The sequence below is a fragment of the Aphanomyces invadans genome, assembly GCF_000520115.1.
Source record: "Aphanomyces invadans strain NJM9701 unplaced genomic scaffold supercont1.216, whole genome shotgun sequence".
Lineage (NCBI taxonomy): Eukaryota > Oomycota > Saprolegniomycetes > Saprolegniales > Verrucalvaceae > Aphanomyces > Aphanomyces invadans.
The window spans coordinates 7,729-8,472 of record NW_008580361.1 but is presented as its reverse complement, the minus strand read 5'-3'; the positions used below and the strand labels follow the sequence as shown (position 1 = coordinate 8,472).

The 744-nt window shown below is 55.2% G+C and overlaps 1 protein-coding gene across 1 annotated transcript; it reads left to right on the top strand.

The window, feature by feature from the left end:
- Positions 1–271: 271 nt before the first annotated feature.
- On the top strand, positions 272–565 carry H310_15200 (hypothetical protein; the record flags this gene model as incomplete). Its single annotated transcript, XM_008883185.1, has 2 exons — positions 272–289; positions 359–565. The coding sequence occupies 2 exons, from the start codon at positions 272–274 to the stop codon at positions 563–565; spliced, it is 225 nt and encodes a 74-aa protein (XP_008881407.1).
- Between the last annotated feature and the right edge of the window lie 179 nt (positions 566–744).

Genomic DNA, 744 nt, shown 5'->3' with positions numbered 1-744 from the left:
CAAATTGTGCACGAATCGAGCAGGATAGCAGAGCAAGCGTTCGAGCTCGCTCATATTAGGCGTCATCCCTATCGAATGCTTCAGGAAAACACAGCACCCTCCTCCGTGAAGCACCAGAGTATCGCACTGGCGCACGTGACCTCGCGTCACCATGTCCAGGTCCTACACCAAACCTCCCGAGGGCGTGTTGGACAAGTCAAAATAGTCTATCATATTATTCGGTGTCAACGGTGGTGTCACTACGAAACCTCCACCAAAAAACATCGTCACGATGGCTGGTCCCCTCGACGTCACCATCCAATTCTGCGGCGCCTGAGGCTACGTCCGCCACTTCAACTCCGTCACGGCGGAATTGAAGAGGCACTTGGATGAAGGTCAAGTGGCCTTTATCCCTCTCGAAGACCTAGGTAAGACGGGCAACTTTGAGGTGGTGGCGTGGCCCAACGGTCACGGCGTCGAACCGTCGGTGCTGCTCCATGCCAAAAACGGCCGTGGCCAAGGCCATGTTGACTCGGAAAAGAAAGTTCAAGAGATTGTGCGCCAGCTCAAGGAGCTTCTCGCGTAGACATGCCCGAAGTGTCGGGTGCTGGCCAATGGTTCCTCAAGTGTTGGCGGGACTTGCGCATGGGATCGTGCAAGACGAAGCATGTATTGAACAAGACGCCCTTGCCTCTTGCTTTTGACAACGGACGCCATGTCCAACAGCACCCACGAAGACCCCATTGCGCACCGACCTTATCGAGC